Source organism: Puma concolor, chromosome B3, assembly GCF_028749965.1.
Source record: "Puma concolor isolate L17-30 chromosome B3, mPumCon1.1.hap2, whole genome shotgun sequence".
Classification (NCBI taxonomy): Eukaryota; Metazoa; Chordata; class Mammalia; order Carnivora; family Felidae; genus Puma; species Puma concolor.
In genome coordinates, this window is record NC_141672.1 from 77,515,804 (window position 1) to 77,541,575 (window position 25,772).

At 46.6% G+C, this 25,772-nt stretch overlaps 1 protein-coding gene and 1 pseudogene across 3 annotated transcripts; one reads left to right on the forward strand and one right to left on the reverse strand.

The window, feature by feature from the left end:
• Positions 1 to 6,878, reverse strand: LOC147580125 (solute carrier family 12 member 3-like; annotated as a pseudogene).
• On the forward strand, positions 6,541 to 15,837 carry KLHL33 (kelch like family member 33). 3 transcript variants are annotated; one of them, XM_086710259.1, is made up of 5 exons: positions 6,541 to 6,651; positions 6,963 to 7,736; positions 12,088 to 13,012; positions 13,124 to 13,291; positions 13,399 to 15,837. In XM_086710259.1, exons 2-5 carry the CDS (start codon positions 6,983 to 6,985, stop codon positions 13,949 to 13,951), a joined length of 2,400 nt encoding a protein of 799 aa, XP_086566385.1. In that variant the 5' UTR covers positions 6,541 to 6,651; positions 6,963 to 6,982; the 3' UTR covers positions 13,952 to 15,837. The 3 variants fall into 3 exon arrangements, with proteins under 3 accessions (XP_086566385.1, XP_086566384.1, XP_025775814.2); XM_086710258.1 differs by having other exon boundaries at positions 6,550 to 6,679; XM_025920029.2 differs by having other exon boundaries at positions 6,561 to 6,692.
• The last annotated feature ends 9,935 nt before the right edge of the window (positions 15,838 to 25,772 follow it).

Consider the following 25,772-nt stretch of genomic DNA (forward strand, 5'->3'; position numbering starts at 1 on the left):
TCAGTCTCTCCTGAGTCTCTTATTGACAGTATACAAGATCATTGTGTCCTGCTGATTTCCACAGATGAAGGCAGTGGGGGGTTGTCAGGCCACTGGATAGCATCCAATCAAGTCATGTATAGGGCCCCAAGGCAGGGTGACTGAGGGATCAAAGGTAGGCTCCTGTTAACAAAAGGCAGTGTGAGGAAGGGAACCTGTTCCTCAGTTTACCTAATCATCAGATCAGCCCTACCCTTGGGGCCTTTGCTCTGTGGTTTGGAATTTCCCCAGACTCACATGTCTATGAGGGCAGCATCCTGGGAATATTGCCACAGGACTTCACGAAGATATGTGCCACTCTGACTACATGATTAGGAAGAATGAGCAGAGGACAGGAGAGCACCATGGTCAGTTCCTACTCTGAGACTATTTCCCCATTTGCTGGCCCTTTTCCTATATACCTGCTTTTTATTTGCCTGTAAGTCCTGCTCAGAAGTGTAGCCTGAAGGAACAGGAGTGTTGAGAAAAGTACATTTCAGGTTCCCCCTTTGGTGGTAGCTGTTGTAGCTGGTATAAGGCTACTAAGTCTTCAAAAGCCTTTTAGCTGTAGAAAAAAGAATTCCAGTTTCAGCAAGGAATAGAGATCAGCTCTTCCCCACCTGCTGGGGGATTTTAGAGAGAAACCAAGAGTATTAGACTTTTCCATCTCAGAGCACAAGGGAAGCTGGTAACTGTGATTCCTGTGGCATCTGCTCTGCCATGGAGCATCCTTCCTCAGGGAGGCTTGCTCCATCTACCCTGCTAGAATTCTGTTTCCTTCCTTTTCCTCACGGCCCCTCCTAGATTTTGGGAAGCTGGTTTCCTTTTATGGCTAGAGCAGGGATTGAAATCTCAGAAGCCTTTAAGAACCAGTCATTATATAGTATCAAAGAATAAAGTGGACCAGGTGGGAACTGTGGCAAACTGAAGAATCAGTGCCCTATCCCATGGGAGAGCAGCTACTCAGCTCCAGCAGAATGTGTCATGTGGGATGGAGGCCCCAAATTCCCAGATGCATGTTAAATATTGGCAATTAATTTTAAAAATTATAAACGCTGTACCATCTGAACTCACGCAGGTAAGATCCATTCCGGAGGACACCAGTGTTCAATCTCACCAGAAGTTCTTGACATGGTCCTGCACGTTGGTCAAGTTCACTGAATAGGATAGTGCCATGTGATTGATGCTCACCTGGACTGAAAAGCTCCAGTTCACATCTGCTGCGGAAGGGGTGGTGCAGAATGATTAGAGGTGGGGCCTCATTTCTCAGGTAGGAAAGGAAATGAGTTATTGTTGGTAGTTCTGGGCTTCTTATGGGCGTCAACCTCGTGCCATATCACACTCCCTCACTCCCTTACCCACCAGGTTTCTTGTAGAATATAAAGAGCAGTAGCCAAAGGATAAGCAACATAGCAGTGACTGCTGCCCACCAGGTGAGAAGGAATGTGATAGGCAGAGCAGAAAGCTCAGGAGGGTGAGCCAGGGGCTGTACTTGTGAAAAGAAGAGCACTAGACTGCAGGGGAGAGTAAATGCAGCCAATCCTTTGTCCTAGCCTCAGTACCACCCACTCTTGCACCCCAAGGATGCTCCTCTCTCTCAGGTCCTCCCAACCCTGTTAGTATAACTGCATACTAATACGTGCCCATACTAACCAGGCACCCAGTTAAGGGAGGCATGAAAACTACCAAAGTTGACAAGGGGATAGGAGCAAAGGAAAAAGTTGGAGATGATAGGGTGGTGTTCACATCAGCTTTGGAAGAGATGCAAGGTCAGGAGGTTGGTCTCCAAATGAGTCATGGGATTGAGGTCTAGAGAGACAAGGACATCATCATATTCTGGCTTCCTTCCCCCATGCTCCCTATTCCCTACTCCCCCCTCCAACTTCCATGCATACCATCACCAAGTTAACAGACTTCCACTTTCAGGACTAGAGATCTAGAAAAGAGGCTTTAGGGTCAAGCCCTAAAAGTCAGAGGTAGGGCAGTGAGGGCCATGAGGGGAAAGGTGATTAATGAAGCCCTGTGTGAGGGTGGAGAAGAAGTACTCACCAGTAAGGATGAAAGCTATAGCAATACAGAACGTGAGCAGATAGCCTCACATAGGTTCATGGCTCCTGCCATAGCTTTTCCTAAAAAAGCCAACTACTGGGTACAGTTTATTCTGGCACAACCACTATAAGAAGGCATGGTGGTCATTGGGGGATGGTTCCAGGAAGAGGGGGAATGATAGCCCCTACTCCTACAGGGAGGCAGGAGCAAGTGAGGAGCACAGAGGAAAGAGTTGAGGGAGCTTACAGGTCTTAACATGAAGAAAGGATGAGAGTAGAGTGTGGTGAGATTCCTGGTAATGTGGGGAGGGAAAACAGGAGGCAGATGGAAGATTGATACCCTCCCTAAACTTTGCCTTGATATACAGGCAGACTTTGAATTTTGCTATGTGAGCTTGGATTGTCTCCTAAACACCAACTAACCACAGTCCTCTCCACCTCCCTAAATCATCATCTAACTCCTGGTTGCTGAGACGGAGCCCTCTTGTACTCCTCCTCAAAAATATACTCTTAGGATGGCCCTAGACTCTATTACATTTTCTCCTTTTCCCCCAAGCCTCTTGGTAAGATACCAACTAACCTAGAAGACTTTGGGGGTTGAAACAAAACAGGAAAGGGCAGAGGACAGAATGGCACCGAAGATTCCAATAGACTTCAGGGGGATGAAGGCAGAAACCATGCTCATGGCTTGAGGAGAAGAGCAGGCAGAGGCAGAAATCAATGCATTTCAGAAGCAATGCATTCCACTCATATTTTCACCTACCTTTCCTAGAGGTTGCTGGGCATATTAAGTTTTATCCTATTCTTTGAAGATTTTACCCCACCCACATGAATCCCCTTAAGTCATTATTGGTTTTTGAGCATCTCCTCTATGCCAGACAATGGGCTAGGTAAAGTTTATCTCACTGATCTTGCCCCTCTGTTCACTCACCTAGTAGTGATTAGGGAGCCCATACAGGCAAGACCCTTGCCCTTGACAACTGCAGAAATCCTAGCCATATTGACACTCTGGCCCCAGGCAGCTCCCATTCCGCACACCCATGCCAGTCCTATTTCCTGGAGCATCTCCAGTCATACAGGAGCCTGGAAATGAGATTGGGAACACACATTCTTCGTGGGGAGAGAACCCCATCCCAAAGCAGTAGGACTATCTAGGTACCACCAGTGCCAAAGAGGGGAATGGAAGTTTGTGTGTAAGTTGGGGGAGCGGGGGTGGAAATACCAAATTTGATAACCAAAGAACATCATACAATTTGTCAGTGAAATGAGGGATGGGGAGAAATGGTGAAGGAAGGTGAGATGTGAGATTACCTATGTGTAATCTACTCTTGATGTGATTGGTAAAGCCTCTTGCCATTTCATTACCTATGCCCTAGGCCCTCAGGCAGAAACCAGCGCTCTAGGTCATTCTGCACAGAAGGCTGGAGTAGAGGGCCTTGCCAATTGTGGCAGAAATGCACAGGTAGGAAAGTATGTCCACAGGAAGGCAAGGATAGCTGTAGCAGGGTCCCGGAAACAGAAGTTGAACCATTAGTGGCAAGACAAGGTGGGGAGATAACAAGTGTGCTCCGTGCCTGAACATGGTTCTCACCTTGAGGTCTCCAGAGATCCTGGTCTCGGAGTACCCCAGTGGCTGAGGAGAAGGTGGAAAACATGCCAAAGCAACTACCCTCTGGACCTCACCGCCATGGGACCATATTTTCAAAGAAAATACTATTTATGTAAAAGAACAGAGAAAAATTAAGTTTTTGAGGGGCACCTCCTAGCTTGCCTTCATTCAGCCAAGATCATTACCCCTTTACCCAGTTTAGTGTCAATGACTTAGGTTAGGCTGGGACAAATAAGGCAAGATTGTAAACTGGCCAGCCCAGGGACTTATAGGTTTCTGAGTGTGATGGTCAACTTGCAAATGTCATACAGAATGTATGTCTTTTCTGAGGAGGCTTGGGCTAATGACATACCCTGCTCCAAGGGGAGGTGACATTCAGAGGCATGCCTTCCCCTTAATACATTTCTCAGCCAGCTTCCCATTGAGTTCACCTAAAGAAACAAGTGGCTTGTAGGCTGGGGTTTCTGGGGAGGAATGGGGGGTTTGTGGCAGATAGTTGATAAAAGAGAGGATCAGGAAGACCATTAAGATCATTTGGGCTGGGAATACTATGGGGGAGAGGGGGAGGAGAAGTATAAATGTAAGGGGAGGAATAACTCCTCCTCCTCCTCACTCTCCTTTCCCATCCTCCAGTTCCCTTTCCCATGAGCCTCTTCCCATAACAGAGTCTAGCTAAAAGGGTAAATCGGTGTCCTTTTCCTTCTTGCCACAAACTACAAAGTGTCCCTTCCCTTGCCAGAGGGATGGCTCTCAAGATTGTAACTATCTGGGAGGAGGAAATGGCATTTCTCATCTGGTAGTCTTGTCTAGTGCTTGTCCCAACAGATCCCTAGAATACGTCCTTGTTTTTCCCTTAAAGAGTTGGTATATGGAGTCTGTTCCAGCAAATTTGTCCAGTTTCAGGTTGGGTCCCTGAGAATCTGCTCTGCCAGCAGGAGCGTGTGTGCACGCACATGCACGCGCGCGCACACACACACACACACACTTCCACATCTCCCCACGCTGGCCTCTTCCAGATATGTCCAGCTCTCTCCCCCATCCCCAAAGTTCTTACCCCTACCTTGACTCCCTGCCCCCTGCCTTAGACATCCATTCCACACTAGCCATTGCCAGGCACAGAGGGACGGTCATGGTCACCATGCCCACCAAACAACTCATTTTCTGGATCCACCTTAGGCAGCTGCACCCATGCTCCTGGAAGGGCAGAACATAGAGGTAGTGGGTCAGAGACTTTATTGACTGATTTGATGCTTCCATCTGATTAAAAAAAAAACAAACAACTATTAACATTTATTCATTTTACAGAGAGCTTGAGCAAGGGGAGGGCAGAGAGAGAGGGAGACACAGAATCTGAAGCAGGCTCCAGGCTCTGAGCTATCAGCACAGAGCCAATACCGGGCGGAAACTCAGGAGTGTGAGCTCATGACCTGAGCCGAAGTGGGACACTCAACCGACTGAACCACCCAGGCTCCCCCATCTGATTCATTTTTTTTTTTTTTAATATATGAAATTTATTGTCAAATTGGTTTCCATACAACACCCAGTGCTCATCCCAAAAGATGCACTCTTCAATACCCATCACCCACACTCCCCTCCCTCCCACCCCCGCATCAGCCCTCAGTAAAATGACTTGCCCAGGCTGGAGTCACAAAAAGTGCAGGCTGGTGGTGAGCCAACTTGGGAAAAGGGCATATCAAGGGAGGGGATGGGCATTGTCCTGAGCAGGTTTGAAAGGACTTCTGTGAAGCCCACCGTGTGCACAGCCATGACTAAGGCATTGGCGAAAGTGAAGATGATCCTGATGGAAACGCCAAGCTTTGGACTCAGGCTGCGCGAAATAAGGAAGTGCGTGCCACCTGAGGGGAGAGGAAAGAGGAGCCGGTCAAGTCTCACCCCTCCCTCACGTGAACACCACCCTCTCACAGAGTCCTAAGGAATAATCGTTTGCTCCCCGGTTAAGTCAGCTTGTCGGGCCAATCCATCCAGACTGGACCAATCTTTTTATAGGCCAGAGAATCCACCCCCAGCAGCCCCCTGGGCCTGTCCCACCTTACCAGGAGAGGGGAGGGAAGTGGCATCGCTGTCCCATTCCCTTTCTTCCCCCACGAGAATACCTAGAAAGGCAGCGAAAAATGCCCGGATTTGGGGCGGGGTGTGTCTCAGGATAGGAAAGAGGTGTTATCCTGGGCAGAGGGAGTGGCTGTTGGTGTCCTACCTAAGTGAGAGTGCTTACTCGCCCCCCCACACACCCCCGCCCCGGCCCATCCAGTCCAGGATTTTGGTCCCCGCAGCCTTGGTCACCCCACTTTCCACTGATCCGTCCTCATCCCAGAGATCTAGGTGAGGGTTAGACTCCTCCAGAATTCCTGAACACACAGGGTTGGGCCTTTCTAGCTCACCACCGACCCCACCTGGGGACAGGGAGGAAATTCCGAGCCGGGGGTGGTTTACCTACGGTACGTAGCCCTGATCCCTTCCCCTTCCCGCTCGCCCTCGGTGGACTCAACTGCGTTATGTGTGCATTTCATGTAGGTATTGTTCGCTCCAGGGTCGGCAACTTTATCGTGCACAGAAAAACCAACAGTCAAAGCCTAGAACTGACTCCAAACACACCCTTCCCTCTTCTGGCCCTACGTTCCGGAGGGTCTGCGCAGTCCAGACTCTCTTCTCCCTCCCCGCCGCTCCCCCAGACCCGTCTTGTGAACGCAGCCTTTCCGGCCTGGCGCACTCCACCCGATCCCCACATCCTCCCTGGCTTCTGAATTTGCCTCGCTCAGCACAAGGACGTGACCTACAGGTGGAAGGGGGGAGGAGGTCATCTCGGGACGGAGCCCGGGGGATTGGGTGTCAGAGTCTGGGCTCCCGGAGCCCAGCCCCCTAGCCGGTCAGCGCCGGCTATAATTAGTCGGGTGGGGCCGCTGACCCGATTGAGGGGCAAGTTTCCTCTGTCACAGGGTCCAAAGCGAAGCGGAGAAGGTTCAAGGGAGAGCCAGGAGGAACGCTGGTGTCTAGGGAGGGTGACTATCCGGGTGGGACGGGGGCAGGCCGGGTGGCATACGGTCCCGGGTACTGGATCGGTACACATGCTTCTGGCACGCTTCGGTGCTCTTCGTGAACCCCAGTGTTGGGCAGTATAGCCTAGCTGCTCGAGCCTTGGGAAGGGGGTGGGGAGTGGGCTTTGAAGTAGGGAGAGGGACTGCCATGTCGCCGGGCTGGAGATAGGGGTTCCTCCGGCCTCTGTGGGTCCAGCTCTGAACCCCCCACCCCTTCCCTCTGTTCACCTGTAGCAAAACAGCGAACCTGGACGATGAGCGTCTCGGACTCCTCACATCGTCCTTCGGACCCTGGGAGCGTCTCTGCTCCCGCCCAGAAGGACCGCCTTGACCTACCTTTGCCCGACCCGAGAACCCCCTCCTGGCCACCTTCCCCAGATGAGGATCCCAGTTTGCCCCCCTTTCCTTTGGAAGAGCCTGTCCCCAGGCCCATGGCCCCAGGGAGCCTTCCCTCTCCAGTCTTGTCCCTTGAGGAAGAAGAGGAGGAAGACGACCAAGATGAACAAGACGCGGCAGAGCCCGAGGAGCTGCGCAGCGAGGAACATCCCAGCCAGTTTTTCGCGGAGGCACAGCGGCTGCGGGAGCAGAGGTTGTTGTTGGACGAAGAGGTGTCAGTTGAGGGGCGAGTATACGGGGTGCATCGGGTAATCTTGGCTGCAATTAGCAGCCTCTTCCGTGACAGGCTGCTGGGTGGCAGAGGTCCACGACCCCCCCTCAGCCTGGACGTGGCCGCCGGGGCCTGGGAGGCCGTACTGACATTTGCCTATGAGGGGTTGCTGGGCCCTGCACGGCTGGGAGATGTGCTGGTCGTGGCAGAGGCCCTGGGAGCGCCCCGGGTGAAGGCCGTGGCCCAGTGGAGATGCAAAGGGGCTGGAAGCGCCAGGGAAGATGAAAAGCAGCCCAGCCAGGCAGAGGAGCTGAGGGAGAACCTGCGGAGCATTGAGCTCCTATACCAAGAGGGCATCGGGTGTGACCTGGAGCTGGAGGCAGGCGGCTGCAGGCTGCGGGGTGAGGGCCTTTTGGCATTACATTACTGCAGGTTCATTTATGTGTGTGCAAGCTGCAGGTGGTTTGATCCCTTCCATTGTGGTTTTGATCCCAGCTGCAGGCAGAATATCCTTGGGGTTGGCCTTTGGTGCCTTTCCTGACCCACTGAGAGCAAGGCATGAGCAGTTGAGTTGTTTACCCAGGAGCACCAGGCAGACTTAAGCTGACCCTTCAACCTGTGGCTTTCCCTGTGGCCAGTACCAAAGAATTTCCAGCCAGTTGGCTGGTGTCATGAGTACAGTCTGAGCCAGGGGAACAAGTAGAAAGTGATTGACTTAAACAGGAATTAACCAAAAGCCCTTCTTGGCATCTTCTATTTAGGACACAGGAAAGCCAGATGAATATGGTGGAATAACTCACAGTGTGTCCTCTCACCTAATTGTCCTTGACTCCATGGTAGATACGGGTTCTACAGCTAACGAGCAAGGTCTGGTTTCGTTTTGCCATAATCTTAAAGCTACCAGGACCTGGCACTTTGAAGTTAACTAGGCTCATCACTAGGAAAGCTAAGGAGGGTTGAATAAGTTGAGTGTTATTCAGATTCTATCAGTACTGAGTGAGGTACTGGGGTCCAGGAATTTTTACACATGCCATGTCTTTTCATTCTCGCTGAAAACTAGTGAGGTGGATACCACTATCCCTAGGTGTAAGGAAAGAACATTAAACTCAGAAATGTTAACTGGTGAGAACCAGGATATAAGCCCAGTATTCACTAGCCCAGTCTGTTTTCACTAGGCCATGCATTGCCTCCTGTGCAACCAAACCAAAGACACAGGATCTGACAAATGGAGTTGGAATGCAGGCACACAAAAATGTTAAATTAAAAGATATTGCTTTAGAGAGTATCTAGTTCAGCTTTTATACTTTATTGACAAAGAAATCAGACTTCAAGACATGTCCAAAGTCACATAGCTATTGCTCATTAGAATGACTGGAACCCACAGTGTTTCTGGGACCCCCAGATGAAAAAGCATCCTGTCTTAACTTGAACTGCATTAACAAAAATACCATAGACTGGGTGGCTTGACAACAGAAATTTATTTCTTTTTTAGAAAAATGTATTTATTTAAATTCAAGTTAGTTAACATACAGTGTAGTATTGGTTTCAGGAGTAGAACCCATTGATGAAATTTATTTCTTACAGTTCTGAAGCCTGGAAGTCCAAGATCAGGGTTCTGGTATGGTCAGGTTATGATTAGGACTCTCTTCCTGGCTTGCAGAGGGCCACCTTCTCACTGTATCCTCTTCACTTGGTGGAGGGAGAGATTATCTCAGTCATATCTCTTATATAGGGCAGTAATTCCATTCAGGAGGGTTCTACTCTCATACCTAATTACCTCCCAAAGGCTCCACCTGCAAATATCACCACACTGGGGAGTAGGGCTTCAACACAGGAAGGAGGGAGGAAGACATAAACATTCAATCCATAGCAGGTCTCTAAAGTGTTTGTTATTATTTCTGATAGTAGTAGATGGAGGGGGGATTTAGAATTTCATAGTTATGGGGCACTTGGGTGGCTCAGTCGGTTAAGCATCCGACTTTGGCTCAAGTCATGATCTCGTGGTGAGTTCGAGCCCCACATCAAGCTCTGTGCTGACAGCTCCAAGCCTGGAGCCTGCTTCGGATTCTATGTCTCCCTCTCTCTCTGCCCCTCCCCTGCTCACACTCTGTCCGTCTCAAAAATAAACAATAATAAATTATTTAAAAAATAGATAAAATAAAATTTCATAGTTATAAAATTCTCACTAGGGTTTCAAATTTAAACATACTTCTATCCTTGCTTTCATTTTCCTAAGAAACATTCCAACGTAATGGTGGAAACCTGTCACTTAAAATTCTAGGGAATAATGATGAGGAGGAGGGAGAATGTAAGTAGTTGTGACCCTTTCACAGTGACTCTGAGCTATAGGTTGGTTGATTACATGGAAAATGAAATGGCTTACCTGCTTCAAGGAATGCAGGTTTTCTCAGGCAATATGTATCTGAAAACTGTCACTGATAGTTACTATTTGGGAAGCATGTAGGCACTACCTGCTGCTTAAAACGACAATGGAGGAGCACCTGGATGACTCAGGGGGTTAAGCATCTGACTTCAGCTCAGGTCATGATCTCATGGTTTGTCAGTTCAAGCCCTACATTGGGCTTTCTGCTCTCAACACAAAACCTGCTTCAGATACTCTGTCTCCCTCTTTCTCTGCCCCTCCCCTGCTCTCTCTCTCTCTCTCTCTCAAAAATAAATAAACATTTAAGATGTTTTTAAAAAAGACAATGGAAAGCCACATTAACATCACATGTCCTTTGTTCATAGCTTCACTGGGTGTTTGGCCCTGGTACCTGCCTAAGAGGACTTCTGGCAGCATTTTCTCCCTTTTTTATTATGAAGCATTTAAAACACATAGCAAATTAAGAAAATATTTTTTAAGTTTATTTATTTTGAGAGAGCGAGAGAGAACACAAGCAGAGGAGTAGCAGAGAGAGAGAGAGAGAGGGAGAGAGAGAGAAAATCCCAAGCAGACTCTGCAACGCAAGGCTCAAACCCACAAACTGTGAGATCATGACCTGAGCTGAAATCAAGAGTCGGATGCTTCACTGACTGAGCCACCCAGGCACCCCAAGAAAATATTAACATGAACACTCAAACACCCATATCTCAGACTTAACAATTAACATTTTATTATATTTGTCTCATCTCTTTACTTATCACTGAAGTTTAAAGTAAATCTGTGACATTTCCCTTACAAATACTTGGGTACATGTCTCTTTAAAAGAGGACATATAACCACAATACCTTACTCATGTCTAACAAAATTAACAATAATTCCTTAGTATCACCTCCTCCAAGTTGAAATTTTCCCACTTGTCCAAAAAATGTCTTGTAGAGCTGGCTTATCCAACCCAGGAGTCAATCAAGGACTATGCTGTACTCAGATACATGTCTTTTAAGCTTCCTTTACTCTTGTACAGTCCTCTCCTTTTTTATGACTTGACTTACTGAAGAAATAAGATTAGTTATCTTATAGAATGCTCCATTTTCTAGATTTGTGTGTGTTTTCCATTATGGTTTTGTTTAGCTTGTTCCTTTAGCTTCTCAATTTCCTATAAATTTGAATTTAGATCTAAGGGTTCAATTAGATTGAGGTTCAACAGTTTAGTCAGAATACTCCATACCTGATGCCAAGTATCTCAAATTGCATTACATTAGAAAGCATTTATTTACATTTATATTTAATAGCATCCGGTAACAGAATAGTTTCAGTGGCGTGAGGGCCATGCAGGTAAGAAGGGTACCGATACACAAGTATGCTCACTGCAGCCTGACATCAGTGGCGTTGGGGGGTGAAGATCTGCTCGGGCAGCCATTACATGGAATAGAAAATAAATCACTTCCTCTCTTTCAGTTTCCTTCTGTTAAAAGGAGCAATCGAACTGGATGATTTTGAAGGTTTCCAGCTTAAAATGTCACAATTACCTGAAATGTACTGAGATGAAGATGGGGTGTGCAGAGAAAAGCTGCACATGGGAAATCTTAAGCAGGAGATGGCAGTTAGATTAGGTTAGGTCACAGAGATTCGTAAGTGTGGTACCATTTTTTTTTAAGCAAAATTTTTAACATTTATTTATTTTTGAGAGACAGAGACAGAGCATGAGTAGGGGAGAGCCAGAGAGAGAGGGAGACCCAGAATCTGAAGCAGACTTCAAGCTCTGAGCTGTCAGCACAGAGCCTGATGCAGGGCTCGAACCCATGAACTGTGAGATCATGACCTGAGCCAAAGTGGGGCGCTTAACTGACTGAGCCACCCAAACACCCCGTGTGGTACCATTTTCTAAGTAAAATCCTGGCCGATGTCAGTGGCTCTTACAATTGTAAATAACTTTTTTGTGTGTGCATGATAGAGACCTATGTAATTTGCACCATTGGTCTTTGCAGTTTATTTTGTGCCCCCTTTTAGCAAAAGCTGTCTATAGCATCTACTCAACTTGATCAATCAAGACTCTTTTTCTAATTGACCTGGATCAAAAAACTAAAGCAATGTTTATCACAGTGTCTTCAGGCCACTAACATGAAAATCAAGCAGGGTGCTTGAAAATGTTGAAATACAAATTCCTAGGGTCTCCATCCAGACCTACTGAATCAGAATCTCTGGGGGTGGGTCCCTGAAACCCGCAGCTTAACAAGCACCGCACGGTATTCTGATGCACACCATGGTTTAGCCTGTGGCCTTGGGTGGTTGGCCCAAAGTCGGGGATGTGAAGTCAGCAGGGTGCCTGGCAATCAGCAACACTCTGGATTCCCCTCTGCTTCTCCTTGCAGTGCACCGAGCAGCCCTGGCCTGTGGCAGCGAGTTCTTTGGTGCCATGCTCCTGAGCGGGATGAGGGAATCCCAGGGCACAGAGGTGTCTCTGCACACTATCTCTGCCCAGGACCTGCGACTCCTCGTCTCCTTCGCCTACTCCGGGGTTGTGCGGGCAAGGTGGCCAGGACTGCTGAGAGCTGCCCAGGCTGCTCTCCAGTACCAGAGCTCTTCCTGCCTTGCTCTGTGCCAGAGAGCCTTGGCTCGGGGCCTCAGCCCCGCACGTTGCCTGGCCCTGTTCCCCATAGCGGAAGCCCCGGGCTTAGAGAGGCTCTGGAGCAAAGCCCGTCACTACCTCCTCACCCACCTGCCTGCTGTGGCTTTGTGCCCCACTTTCCCTTCTCTACCGGCTGCCTGCCTGGCTGAGCTCCTGGATAGCGACGAACTACACGTGCAAGAGGAGTTCGAGGCCTTCATGGCTGCGTGGCGTTGGTTAGCTGCCAACCCTGAGACCCAGGAGTCAGAGGCCAAGGCCCTGCTTCGATGTGTTCGCTTCGGCCGCATGTCCACCAGAGAGCTGCGGAGGGTGCGGGCCGCGGGGCTGCCTCCACCCCTGACCGCGGACTTGCTGCATCAGCTCCTGGTAGAGGCTGCCGTTCCAGATCAAGAGCGGCGCAGGGAGCCTGACCAGGCACTGGTAGTGATTGGCGGGGACGGGCTCAGAGCAGACATGGCCATAAGACAGCCGTCGCGAGGAGTGTGGTGGGCGCGCGCCTTCTGCTGCGGCACGGGACTGGTGCGAACCGTGGAGTGGGGGCGGCTGCCTGCCCTGCCTGCCCCGGGGCGCTTCCGGCACGGGGCTGCGAGCCTCGCAGGAAGTGAGCTCTACGTGTGTGGGGGACAGGATTTCTACAGCCACTCCAACACCCTGGCTTCGACTCTCAGGTAGGGGCCCCACGGAATAGCAGGCCCCGAGGTGGGCAGCTGAGGGGGAATTGTTGGCCCAGCCAGCCACGGGGCCCCGGGGTCACTCTTCTTTGGTCCCGCTGTGTCCAGGTGGGGCCCCAGTCAAGAGGACTGGGAGGAGATGGCGCCTTTGTGCCAGGCTCGGAGCTTTTTTCCCCTGGTGGCGCTGGACGGACTACTTTATGCCCTGGGCGGCCGAAACGGTGGCGTCGCCCTCAACTCTGTGGAGACCTATCACCCCGAGCTGAATGTCTGGAGGTGAGCAGGGAAGGGGCTGTTTCTAGACATCAGGGAAAGCCTAGAGGACTCGGAGGAGGAGAGTTGAAGAGGATTTTTGCCTGATCGTGTGCCCTGTTCTCCCTTAGGCCGGCACCTGCTCTTCCAGCACCACGCTTTGCCCACGCAGCTGCGGTTCTGGAGGGCCGATTGTACGTGAGCGGTGGCTGCAGCGGGGCTGGCCAATACCTGGCCTCATTGCTGCACTATGACCCCAAACTTGAGAAGCCAGGGGTGCTTCTGAGCGCTATGGGGGTACCTCGGGCTGGCCACGTCATGGCCGCTCTGGGTGGACGGTTGTATGTCGCGGGTGGGCTAGGTGAGACTGGGGACCTGCTGAGCTTCGAGGCCTATGAACCAAGGACTGATAGCTGGACTCACCTGGCACCCTTGCCCTCCCCCCATGTGGGGGCCGCAGGGGCTGCGCTGCAGGGAGAGCTTCTGGTGCTGGGGGGCTACAGCCACCGTACTTACGCCCTCTCCCACCTTATCCATGCATATTCTCCCGGCCTGGGCCGATGGCTCTGCCTGGGAACTCTGCCAAGGCCTCGGGCTGAGATGCCTGCCTGCATCCTGACCCTGCCCACTGTGCAGCACATAGCTTTGGTTCCCACACGGCACCAAACCAAACCTGCTGGGTGAGTGGGGAGCGGCGGTGCATGGAAGGAGGAAGGGATGAGAAACGTCATGAGAGAAGGACAGAGATTATGGGGGGAGAAAGAGAAGGCTTGATTCATGATAGCATCTTATTCCAGCACAGTGTTTTACAACTCACAAACCGCTTTTGTATATATGGTCTTCATTGAGGAAAAGGTGGCTCCAGAATTCCTGGAAAACGCTGTTGGAGAAGGGAAGGAGAGGAGGCCCAGGAACAACTCCACAAGGTTTAGGGACCCTGACACCATTCTTGCTGGGGAAAGTGCATTTGGCTGGGAAGACAGTCAAGACGCTCCAGTAGCCAATGTGTAGGGGCCAAGAGAGGAGAGTCAGAAAAATGATGATTCTGACCCATGGATCAAGATGAAAAATGTGGAAAGGCCAACCATGAACTATATTCTTTCTCAGGTAACTTGCAGGCTCAGTCCAGCATTGCCTCAGCCTGCAGCCCCTAAGAGCCTCTGGGTTTTCATTCTGAGGCGGAAGTCCTTGCCTGGACCTGGCGCTGCACAGGGTGCCAGCTGATGAGGCGCGAGTGCTGTGTGTGGGGAAGATGAGGAGGGCGGAGGTGAAGGAGCCAGGCACCTGGAGTGGGGAAGGGATGGCATGAGGTTTGAGGGGTGGGGTGGAAGAAGCCAGAAGCCTGACTGGCTTCTTTCCTTCCCTTTGGGGTGTAGTCAAGGATCAGGAATGACAATAGGACAGCTATGGTGTGAGCTGCTAAGTTGTGAGAGGAAGTGGCAGAGAAGAAAAGTGAGAGGCAGAGAAGACTCAGAAAAGTGGTTTTCCCCCTTTCTTTCCCTTTTCTCTAGAGTTTTAAAAATCCATTCCCCCCCCCCTTTTTTTTTTGGCCAGGCGAAGTTAAATCAGACGCTTCCTCTCTTCCTTCTTCCACCCTGCTCTTCCTTCCTTTTCTTTCCCCCCTTCTTTCTTTTCTCCCTTCTCCCACACAGTGATCAATCACCTACTAGGTGCCAGCACTAAATGAGGCTCTAAGGATACAAAGATCAGAGAGGTCCCAACCAGCGGGTAGACTTGTAAACTAATGCAGGTTTTGTAGTGGACTTAGGGGTATGGACACTTACCTCGTCGCTCTCACACCAGGCACTTAGAGGTATGACAGCCCAGACACTGGAGGAGTGAACTCTGCCCAGGGAAGGCTCCTGTTAAGGAAGGCATCATCAAATGGGTATAGTTGGGGTTGGATTTTGAAGACTACTTGGAAACTCACCAGTCAGAGCAGAAGGAAGGCACTCCAGTCAGAGAAAAGAAGTCATGTCGTGCCCTGTGTCTCTATAGCAAAGGGGAAGTCAGTATTCCAGAGGATTCTTTAGAGAATTCTGCTGCTGTTACCAGCCCATCTTTTACTCTGGAGCTTTTCTGAAGACAATAGCTTTCGCTTAATTGTATATTCCCTCCCTCCACAACTCCTCTAAGTCTTTCCTGCCTGGTATTTCCATTTCTGACCCCTGAGCAGCTCAGGGCAAAGAAGGGCCAGTTCTTTGTATAGGTCAATTTTCTATTACCATTGTTTGTTAAGATTCTCATATTCCTAAGGGTGAGATAAAGGAGACTCCTTTCTACATTTCTTCATCCTGGCCTAGAGGTGTTCACATGCTTTATTTTTTTGAGATTTCATTATTGAGTTCTTTTTTCCCCTATATCTCTGTTTCGGAGCATAGATGAAAATGAGGAGGGATATATAGGATGTATTTGAGAAAAGGGAAGAAAAATTGAAGAACCAGGAAAGAAGGAAATTGAAGGTACTGAGACACTATGAATATGCAGTCTTTAAGATTAACTTCTATGAACATGTTCTTTGTGGTTTGGAGGCAAAAACAGCCTTAAATAAAGGTTTCATCATTGTTGAATGATTCTCGTCTGAGTTTCTCTAATATAAAAAGTTCTTTAAAATCCCCTGTAATTTGGTTCCTATCTCCACCACAGTACTGAAACTACCCTGCCTCGTCGTCACCATGACCTACTTCTCACCAAATAATCTAAGGCCATCCTCATTCTCCTTCATCTTTCTGCAGGTATCAACTGGCTTGAAAACTGACTCTTACCCTAAAAAATTTCTCCTCCCCTGGCTCCAGAGAGCACACTCTCCTGGGCCTTCTCTTATTTCACCAATCCAAACGGGTATCAAAAAAACCAAATAATATTGTCCAAAGGAATGGCTCCATCCCAGGTGGAGGTGACAGCTTGAGGGTCCAAAAGTATACAGATGGGGGTAATTAGTTATAGAAGTCTCTAGCTCTCCTTATTTAGTTTTTAGGGTTTATTTTTTAACTTTTTAAAAAAATTTTTGAGAGACAGAGACAGAGCATGAGCAGAGGAGGGACAGAGAGAGAGAGAGAGAGAGATGCAGAATCCAAAGCAGCCTCCAGACTCTGAGCTGTCAGCACAGAGCCCGATGCAGGGCTTAAACCCATGGATGTGAGATCATGACCTGAGCTAAAGCCAGATGCTCAACCGACTGAGCCACTCAGGTGCCCCTCATTATTTAGTTTTTAAAGTAGGGATAGAGTGAGAAGACAGAAGGAGGCCTCTGATTTGTAGCAGGACACCAGTCAACAGTCCACTCTTCAGTGAGAGAGGACTGATATAGGGCAAGTAACAGGTTGGGGCCCTAGCCAAGTGGTCTGAGATTCAAAGTAGTATTGCAACCCCAGAACAGAAGAGGAAGGAGAAACAGGAATCAGGCTGGAAAACATTCACACAGAGTGGGCAATCATGGCAATCCAGGGATTAGGCTACAGTTTGGTGAGCGTATAGAGGCCCAGGATTCTTACCTTTGGTACATCAGATGATAGGCAAGGTGTTTTGTTTTTTTTTATTAATTTTTTTAACGTTTCTTTATTTTTGAGAGACAGAGCACAAGCGGGGAAGGGACAGAGAGAGAGATGCAGAATCTGAAGCAAGCTCCAGGCTCTGAGCTTCTCAGCACAGAGCCCAACGCGGGGCTCGAACCTACAAACTGCAAGATCACAACCAACCTGATCCAAAATCTGACGCTCAACCAACTGAGCCACCCAGGTGCCCCAGAGGCAAGGTGTTTTAGATATTCCCCCTACTAGTTCCCTCTACGCTCTTCTTTCAACCTCCTTTGTGAGTGAGGGAGGGATTTCTACTATTGCTCACATCTTTTCAAGAGTGACTCAGGAACTGAATAGGATTGAGCAAGTGGGCTGATGTACCAGTAAATGCATTGGACTACCTGAGTCCTTTGTCTCCTGTGCCTCATTATAGATTGCCCATGTTCTTCTCTTACCTTGTTTTATGTTCCTCTTCAGACAGCTCACCTCCATCTAAAGTTGTAATAACTCACCTGGGTTCTAGACGATTGCTTTTTTCAGCATTCCTCACCTCTACTTGGATGTACCACTATCATGACTTCAGACTCATCAAGCTTCGTTGACACTCTCATTTTCCCTTTTTCCTAGACACAAAGCTTTGAAGTCATTTAGGCTTGTTTTCCCCTTATCTTTCTTCTTCACTTGACTCATATGTGATTTTGAACTGCTGAAATAGAAACGTAACTGGTTTCTTGTCCCAATATTTTCTCTGTCAAATACACAACATGTATGATGCTTTGGACACCTGGAAAGTTGAAGGCAGCAAAGGGTTAACAATGAAAAAAAAAAAGGGGGGGGGAGGGTGAAAGATCCTACTAGCTACAAAACCATGTATCCTTATTTACCCAGATGGTCTGGACTGTAGAAGCAACAGTGTCCAACCAGAAGAGTGAAATATTGCACAGAAAGATTATTTAATAGAATCATGGAATGAAGAGATGTTAGAAATCATGTAATTCAAACCCTTATTTGTAAAGTGCAAAGAGCCAAGGAATGTGGCACAGTCTGGATAATGAAGAGGAAAGTCTTTTGTGAGAGCAGTTTCCAGGTGACATATCTTTACCTAAGAATCAAGTGGTTGGCTTGAACAAGCATCATGGTTTCAGTCTATAGTCAGGAAAGTCCTAACACTCTTTCAGGGCCACAGGCTATTTATATTCCAAATCCTGGCTAACCCTTGGGATCAAGGGGCTATAAGTGGAAAAGTGTGAATTTATCACAGGTCCTAGCAATACAAAAAAATACATACATGCAGGGATATAGTATATGTCGTTAGCCATGAGATTATAGTCTTTTTTTCCTCAGAGATAGATGTTCATGGTATTATTGTTATAGTTGATGATTCAAGATATAATCATCTGTATTTGTGATTAGAATGATGGAAAAAAGGTACAGCTTGAAAGCATATTGAATTAGAATCAGTAACTTGGGTTCGAGCCCCAAATCAATTACTGTTTTGGTAATCGTAAATCCCTTAATCACTTTGAATGCCAGTATCTTAATCCATAAAACAGGAAGACTAGCTGTACTATAAACATCAGAGTGCTGTTATAGTTGTGAGCCCCGGAGCCTGGGACAGTCTTAAGGAACTCTAGGCACATTTAGAAAAGTATGCTCTGGTAGTCCTTAAGTGTGCCTTGATAGTTCCAAGGCCACATCCTTTTATTTTTTTATTTTATTTTGTTTTTTCAATACACAAAAATCTGTTGCATTTTTATTTTTTTTACATTTTATTTTTTTTTAATTTACATCCAAATTAGTTAGCATACAGTGCAACAATGATTTCAGGAAGAGATTCTTTAGTGCCCCTTACCCATTTAGCCCATCCCCCCTCCCACAACCCCTCCAGTAGTCCTCAGTTTGTTCTCCATATTTATGAGTCTCTTCTGTTTTGTCCCCCTCCTGGTTTTTATATTATTTTTGTTTCTCTTCCCTTACATTCATCTGTTTTGTCTCTTAAAGTCCTCATATGAGTGAAGTCATGATATTTGTCTTTCTCTGGCTGACTAATTTCACTTAGCATAATACCCTCCAGTTCCATCCACGTAGTTGCAAATGGCAAGATTTCATTCTTTTTGATTGCCAAGTAATACTCCATTATATATATATATATATATATACCACATCTTCTTTATTCATTCATCCATTGATGGACATTTGGGCTCTTTCCATACTTTGGCTATTGTTGACAGTGCTGCTATGAACATGGGGGAGCATGTGTCCCTTCGAAACAGCACACCTGTATCCCTTGGATACATGCCTAGTAGTGCAATTGCTGGGTTGTAAGGTAGTTCTATTTTTAGTTTTTTGAGGAACCTCCATACTGTTTTCCAGAGTGGCTGTACCAGCTTGCATTCCCAGGTCACATCCCTTTAAAATCAGTGAGCTAGATGATGTCAAACAAAATAGGCCTCTGAGACCATGAGTGCCACACAAAGGGTTACAAAGTTTATCCCCAGCTACTCTGGTCTAACATTGCTCCCAAGATAAGGATGTGGGTTCATCGGGACTCTAGCTAAGGCAAAAGCATTTTGGGGGTTAAGGTTCTTCTAAATATATACCAGCTTGACTAATCATCAGATAGGCAATTTGATCCCCAGTACATACTTTTCAAGCAAACTGTCATTGATGAAAGCCAACTCTCTCATAACAAAGTAAAAACCACTTGTTGGAGATTATAGCTAACATTGTTCAAATGCTTGCTCTGTACCAGGTGGTGTGCTAAATGCTTTATATACATGATCTCATTTAAATTTCAATGCAACCCATCAAAAGTAGATGCTGTTATTATCCCCCATTTTACAGATAAGGCAACTAAAGCTTAGAGCAGTGAATTTTTTTACCCAAGGTTACACAGTTTGTAAGTGTAGAGCATGTATTTAAACTCAAGTAGAAGGATTTCGAGCCTGCTTTCTTTATTGTGCCATCTCTCCGATGTAGATACATCTCCACGGAGGGGCAGGATTTATTCATGAAACTCATCGTTGGACTCTATAAATGGGAGAAATTAAAGGGTATACATGGTATTGGAAGCTTAGAGATGTAATCTTGAGGAATCTGACATCCAACTACTATAACACATACTAGCTATGAATTTCAAAGCTCAGCTAGAGCAAGGGGCTCTTCTTCCAATAGTTTGTTTAATTTATTAAGATGTGTTGAGTCAGGGATTGTTATGAGTACAATATACTGGGTGAAATTTTCAAATAGAGGACCCTGACTGGCCCTGTTACCTTATCAGCATCATCTGCTCTTATGCAGACTCAAGGGCCAGTCTCTTATGCCATTCAGGGTTTATGAGATTATTTACCTTATTTTTTTCTGTGGCCTAGGTCACACAGCCCATCAATAGCAAAGCAGAATTTAAAAACAGATCTGTTGGACTCCAGAGTGCAAATGTATACAATTTTATACCATTTCCACCCATCTTAGATTACTCTAACATGGTGGCCAAGTATTCCAGTCCTCCTGGGACCATCCTAATTCCCATGTTTTGTTTCATTGTTCCTATAAGCCATTAAAAGATGCCCCCAAGTCCACTATTTTAACATACAAAGTTTACTTTGAAATGCCCTGCCCACCCAGTAACAGCATTCAAGTCCTATATGAGATCAGGTGTCCTGATCATATTTTTAATATGATTACTTTGAAAAAATATTTTTAATAAAAATTTTAGTGTTTATTTATTTTTGAGAGAGAGCGAGAGAGAGAGAGAGAAACAGAACATGAGCAGGAGAGGGTCAGAGAGAGAGGGAGACACAGAATCTGAAGCAGGCTCCAGGCTGTGAGCTGTAGCACAGAGCCTGGCTTGGGGCTCGAACTCATGAATCTTGAGATCATGACCTGAGCCGAAGTCAGACGCTCAACAGACTGAGCGCCCAGGCACCCCCAATATGATTATTTTCTTGATATGAGTCTGTACTTCTCAGGCAGGTCCCATTTTCCAAGACTTATGGACTGCTGACATAGTCTTTAAAAAAAAAAAAAAAAAACCACAAAAAAACACTTATTTATTTATTTATTTTGGAAAAGAGAGGGAGAGTGTGAGAGTGAGCAGGGGAGGGGCAGAGAGAGAGTGAGAGAGAAAATCCTAAGCAGGCTCTGCTCAATGCAGAGCCCCACATGGGGCTTGATGGTACAATCATGACATCATGACCTGAGCTGAAATCAAGAGTCGGATGTTTACCTGACTGAGCTACCCAGTTGTTCCCTGATATACTCTTTTAATGTGTTCATGTAAAAGGCCTTCAGGGCAATGGTTCATTTTAGCAGTGGTCTTCTGTAAACAATAATGCTAAAGACATGTCAAAGGAAGCAGGTGCTACTGTGGCCAAGGGCTGGACTGTGAATCAAGGGACTGGTGTTCTAGTCCTAGCTCCTTCTCTGACCAGCTATTTCAACCTGGGCAAGTCATTTGAACCCTTTGGACTGTCAAGTGAGAGTTAGGAAAGTGTTAAGAGCTGTTTTTCTCCAACTGTTAAAATGTGGCTAGCAAGCAAGAGGTAAGATTCTCCAAGCCCGGTTTACAGCCTCCAGGATCACTAATCCACAGCATGGACTCCTCTTTCCAGGTCCTTACAAGAGGTAGTGCTAAGGGATATGATGCTAAGTGCTAGAGTACCTGGCCCTGGTAACTTCTGAAGTGAATTTTGGTAAGTTTATTTTTTTTTTTTATTTTTTTTTTTAACATTTTATTTATTTTTGAGACAGAGAGAGACAGAGCATGAACGGGGGAGGGGCAGAGAGAGATGGAGACACAGAATCGGAAGCAGGCTCCAGGCTCTGAGCCATCAGCCCAGAGCCCGACGCGGGGCTCGAACTCACGGACTGTGAGATCGTGACCTGAGCCGAAGTCGGACGCTCAACCGACTGAGCCACCCAGGCGCCCCTTGGTAAGTTTTTTATTGTGGTACATACCTAGAATGTGGCTATCCCAAATGGCCTCTGACTACTTACATAGTCTGTTTAAACACGTGTTTTGCTAATATGCAAGGAGCAGGTGGCAAAGTTACCTGTTTGTTAGGTTTTAGACAACAGGGATCACTTAGTGCTGATACTCTTTAAAAACCAGTATCCCAAGAGGGTATGGAAATTGATACTAAATTTTTATGCAAAAGGCAGAAGAATATATGGGAACAATATATTAAATCTATTCATTGTCTTCTGTCAAGACCTCTTCCCAATACCTCTCTGTAAGCTGAGAAACAGGGCCACTTCCCTCACTACAAAGACTAGATCAAGGGTAGGAAGGAGTGCTGGATCTGATAGATCCAGTGTCTCCTTGTACTTGTTGACTCTAACTGTGGGCCGTACAGCTATTAGAAAAACATGACTTCACTGCATACATCCCAGAGGTTGGTTTGAATGTTGATTAATTTGATATCAATGAATAAATATTTGTTGAATGAATGATGAGGGAGTGTAACCTATTCTGTAAACATGAGGCTCCTTGTCCAGGCAGATCTGCTTGCCACATGGATTGGCATCTACTTTAGCTAACCTACCTCCATGATAAGCAATTCTATTACAAGGAACTATTGCACAAACCAATGTATGGGGAATTAAGTGATTTAGAAGATTTAAGGAGGGACTCCTGGGCGGGTCAGTGAGTTGAGCATCCGACTCTTGATTTCGGCACAGGTCATGATCTCATGGTTTTGTGAGTTCGAGCCCCACGTTGGGCTCTGCACACTGATCTTGAGGAGCCTGCTTGGGATTCTCTCTCTCTCCCTCTCGTTCTGCCCATCCCCTGCCTGTGCTCTCTGTCTCTTTCAAAGTGAATAAACTTAAAAAAAAAAACAAACAAGATTTTAGGACAGTGAGTTCACTACAATGTAATCTGATGTAAACTAACCTTAAATGTTGCAGGTCTAGTGTTCCAATGATGTAATGATACATAACAAACTACCCAAAACTTTTAGTGACTTAAAACAAAAACTATTGTACTATATTTCTCATGACTTTATGTGTCATTGGTTTCACTTAAATTTGGACAGGGTTTAGCTAGATGATTCTTCTGTCCTATTTTCATTGATAGAAGTTACTTGGTTGTATTCGCTGCAAGTGGACTAGTCTGGAGTGCCCAAGCCAGCTTGGTTCACATGTTTGGTGATGAGGTCTGGAAAACTAGGTTCAGCCGAGATTGTTAACTGAAGCACCTGTATGTGGCTCTTCCATGTGGCAGTCTAAGGGTGGTTGAACTTATGTGGCAGCCCCCAGAGGTAGTATTCCAAGAGTCCTGGGTAGAAGGTGTGAAGTTCCTTTGACCTGGCCTCGGAAGTCACAGACTGACACTTCTGCCATGTATCTCGGTCAAGCAAGTCACCAGGTCAGCCCAGAATCAAGAAGAGAAAAATCAGACTCCATTTCTCAGTGGCAGGAGAAGCAAAAATATGTGGTCTACTTTAATCTGCCATACCTGGTAAAGGAGACTAGGCAGGGAAAGAGGGCTCACAGTGGGAAATGCTCATTGAAGGAGGATGAAGAGAGGTGTTGGCAAATGTCAACAGGCTGGAGACCAGTCGCAAGGTTGTTTTGAGTCAGAGGAGTCAGAAGGAAGAAGGCCCTGAAGTTCTTGTAAACTACTGATTGGCTTCTGTGGCTTTCAGATGGCCCAGAAGGGCTCCTTTGGGATGCCAAGTACTACTGTAGTAGTATATCACATACATCACAACTTGTGCGATATTTTAAAGTTGGCAGTGGTTAGACTGAACAGAAACACCAGCTGTAAATCTAAAGGCAATTATTTAAAATGAGGAAAAATCCACTGAAACCAGTGGCCTTTACAGTCTTTTTTTTAAAGGTTTGTTTATTTATTTTGAGAGAGAGAGAGAGAGAAAAAGTGCACATGCACACATGTGGGGGAGGGGCAGAGAAAGAGAGGGAGAGATACAATCCCAAGTAGGCTCCACACTGAGTGTGACTGGGGCTCCACCAGGGGCTCGGTGGATCATGACCTGAGCCAAAGCAAGAGTTGTGCACTTAACAGACTGAGCTACCCAGGCTGGCCTTTACATTCTTATCGGAGGCCTGCCCTTCCCAGTTCAAAGTCCCATCCCTCCAGGTAATTGCTCAAAGTCCCTTCCCCACATAACCCTATAGTTTGTTTCTTAGTGGAATATAGCATTTCTCATAATCTGCCTGGTATTTTTGTGACTTCTGCATGTATCTATCTCCTTCATGAGACCATGAAGCCTTGAGAAGAACTCATGTTTTATACAATTTACATGCTATCATTTGCACTTGATAGATGCTTAACAGGTTAAACAATATTTTTAATTGAAGTGTAGTTGACACTTTATTATGTTATATTAGTGAACAGGTGTTTGTTGAATCAAAACGAGGGAGGACAAGAAATGTGCAATAAAACTGATGAGAAGAGATGAGCAATATTCATAGGTGGTAAGGCCCTAAATAGAGGGGCTTCTAGGAGTGCCTGGGTGGCTCAGTCAGTTGAGTGTCAGACTTCTGCTCAGGTTGTGATCCCATGGTTTGTGAATCTGAGCCCCACTCACTGCTGTCAGCACAGAGCCTGCTTCAGATCCTCTGTCCTCCTCTCTCTCTGCCCCTCCCCACCCCCCATCTCTCTCTCTCTCTCTCTCAAAAATAAATAAACATTAAAAAAAATAAAGGGACTTCTGAGGGCTGAGAGGATAGTGCTCCTTTACCCCAGAAAGGAATCAGCCTGGACACCACACTCATCACTTAGACATGTAGCTCAGTGCCACTGATGAGCAATTAGTGGTGTAGGCTGGATATAAAGGAAAAATGGAGTGGTATCCTCTAAGAACTAGGAAATGAGGCAAATAAGATCAGTCTATGAGAGTTAACACAGTGGAGAACACAATGCCTCCTCAGCTCTGGTATAGTTATTTGTTTGGCAACACTCCCTGCTTTAATCAATGATAGTAATCTGAAGAAAGGTTGCTTCTCCTCAAGAGGGTGGCTAATTTAGAAAAGCAGAACTCAAAAGAACAAATATTGGCAAGATGACTTTAGCATTGTCCATCTGAAAGAAAAGCTAAACTTGGACTTTGTAAACTTTTTGCCAGTTGAGAAATTTTCTCTGTTGCAACGCAGAGAGAGTTTATCTGGCTCCCTCGAAGTCCAGCTGAAATATCCTTTAGGGATCAGTCAGTGGCTCTCTAACTGAGATGGAATCAAATTGGGCCCAATATATATGAAATATATATATATATATGAAATTCAGATGTGGCAAAAGGCATTCCTTATTAAGCTTCACTGGGGTAGGTAGTGACTATCTCTTTGGGGAATCACTCTAGACCAGTGGTTTCCAAAATGTGGTCCTGGGATCAGAGATCAGAATCAATATTACCTGAGCAATACTTGTTAGAAATACAAATTCTGGGGTCCTATCCCAGATCTACTGAATCAGAAATTTTCAAGGTGGGGGGTGGGTAATGGAGGATGGTAAGCAACAATCCTAGTTTTAATCAGGGGTTATTAAACTCCAGCATATATCAAAATTGCCCAAAGAACCTGTTAAAACACCAGTCGCTAGGCTTGGTCCCCAGCATTTGGAAATGCTGTTAAGGGTGCACTCCTCTTGTTAAGATTAGTGCTTCTCAAAGTTCAATGTGAGTGGGAATAATCTGGGAATCTTGTTAAATTATAGTTTGTGATTCACAGATCAGGGATGTAGGCCAAGAGTTTGCATTTCTAACAGGGTGCTGCTGCTGCTGGTGGTCCACAGCCCACTGTTAAATTAGCAAGACCCTGGGGCAGAGGTTCCCAAACTTGTCTGCACATTAGTATCATTGAGGGAGCTTCAAAAACTACTGATGCCCGGGTCCTACTCTGGAGACTGTGATTTAATTAGTCTAGGGTGTGGCCTGGGATTGGGAATTTTTAAAAGATCTCCAGTGGTTCCAGTGTTTAGGCTTTGCTGGCCTTGAATTCCTTTGCTGCTGCAACTAATCAGAAAGTAA

Bases quoted from the DNA above. Each gene is read 5' to 3' on its own strand.
- KLHL33 (XM_086710259.1), top strand. From the start codon at position 6,983: ATGAGCGTCTCGGACTCCTCACATCGTCCTTCGGACCCTGGGAGCGTC. The intron at 7,737-12,087 runs GTGAGGGCCTTT...TTCTCCTTGCAG, and splicing joins AGGCGGCTGCAGGCTGCGGG to TGCACCGAGCAGCCCTGGCC. The intron at 13,292-13,398 runs GTGAGCAGGGAA...GTTCTCCCTTAG, and splicing joins CCCGAGCTGAATGTCTGGAG to GCCGGCACCTGCTCTTCCAG.